General features: G+C 43.1%; 1 protein-coding gene across 1 annotated transcript in view; it reads right to left on the bottom strand.

Annotated features, from left to right (window-relative positions):
• kif16bb (kinesin family member 16Bb) overlaps positions 1-846 on the bottom strand; it is a 24,869-nt gene that overhangs the window by 19,528 nt on the left and 4,495 nt on the right. Inside the window, exons 8-9 of the mRNA XM_032541725.1 lie at positions 641-818; positions 117-242 (exon numbers count right to left, since the gene is read on the bottom strand). Coding sequence (XP_032397616.1) covers positions 117-242; positions 641-818 — 304 coding nt within the window. The remainder of the gene's footprint in view (positions 1-116; positions 243-640; positions 819-846) is intronic.

The raw sequence follows: 846 nt of genomic DNA, 5'->3' as shown, positions 1-846 counted from the left end.
AATGAAAATAATCAATAAGCCAAGAAAAGGTAGGAATAAAAAAGGGTTGACGCATACTTTCTGGAAACAGTCTGAAATGTCTTGGTGTCAGCAGAGTTTTGATTTACTGTACGTACTTGCTATCATAGTAGTCACAGAGTTTCCACCCAGGCTGTCTTTCAGTAGCCATGTCAGCACGGAGTCTCTGTACGGAATGTAGATCTGCTTCTTTTTTGTTGACTGTCCTCCCACACTGAGATCAGCTGCGAGGTCACAGAGAGAAAACCCTGACTCAGAGAAACTCAAGTAGTAAAATGTTTTAGCCAATAGCTCTATAGATCAATGGGGGGGGGCGGCAATATTTATCCTCAAAAAAAGTGTGTAGTTTGCACTCACAAGTAATTCCAGCCATAATTCTATTACACCAATAGTTCCTTCAAAATTATTAAAACAGTTTTTGGAATTAAACTAAACATCAAATTAATGTAATAAAAATGTAAGAAAGGTAACCCCTATATTGCATTTCATTTTTAAAAGTGTGGATTGATTCCACAGTGAATAAAATGACTGCTCTTATAGAATTCATCCATTCTGTTATTGAGCTGAATACTAGATAAAGATGTGGTGTCACGGTGTCAGTCATGCTGTAACTGCCATTTACCCAGAGCTGAGATCACACTGCCCAGGGTGCCCAGGGATTTGTTGATGTTGGCACCTTCCTTCAGCCTGGAGCCTGTGGCGTTTGTGGCATCAGCCCTCTCGCTGCCTGCCAGGTCCACCAGGTGGATCTTACTCAGCTTCTCACGTGGCAACTCTGCATCAAACCAATCAAACCACGCCTGTGGCAGGGGGGGGGGGGGGGGGGGG

The sequence above is a fragment of the Etheostoma spectabile genome, chromosome 17, assembly GCF_008692095.1.
Source record: "Etheostoma spectabile isolate EspeVRDwgs_2016 chromosome 17, UIUC_Espe_1.0, whole genome shotgun sequence".
NCBI classification, from domain to species: Eukaryota; Metazoa; Chordata; class Actinopteri; order Perciformes; family Percidae; genus Etheostoma; species Etheostoma spectabile.
The sequence above is the reverse complement of the archived record's forward strand: the minus strand, read 5'-3'. Positions and strand labels throughout refer to the sequence as shown.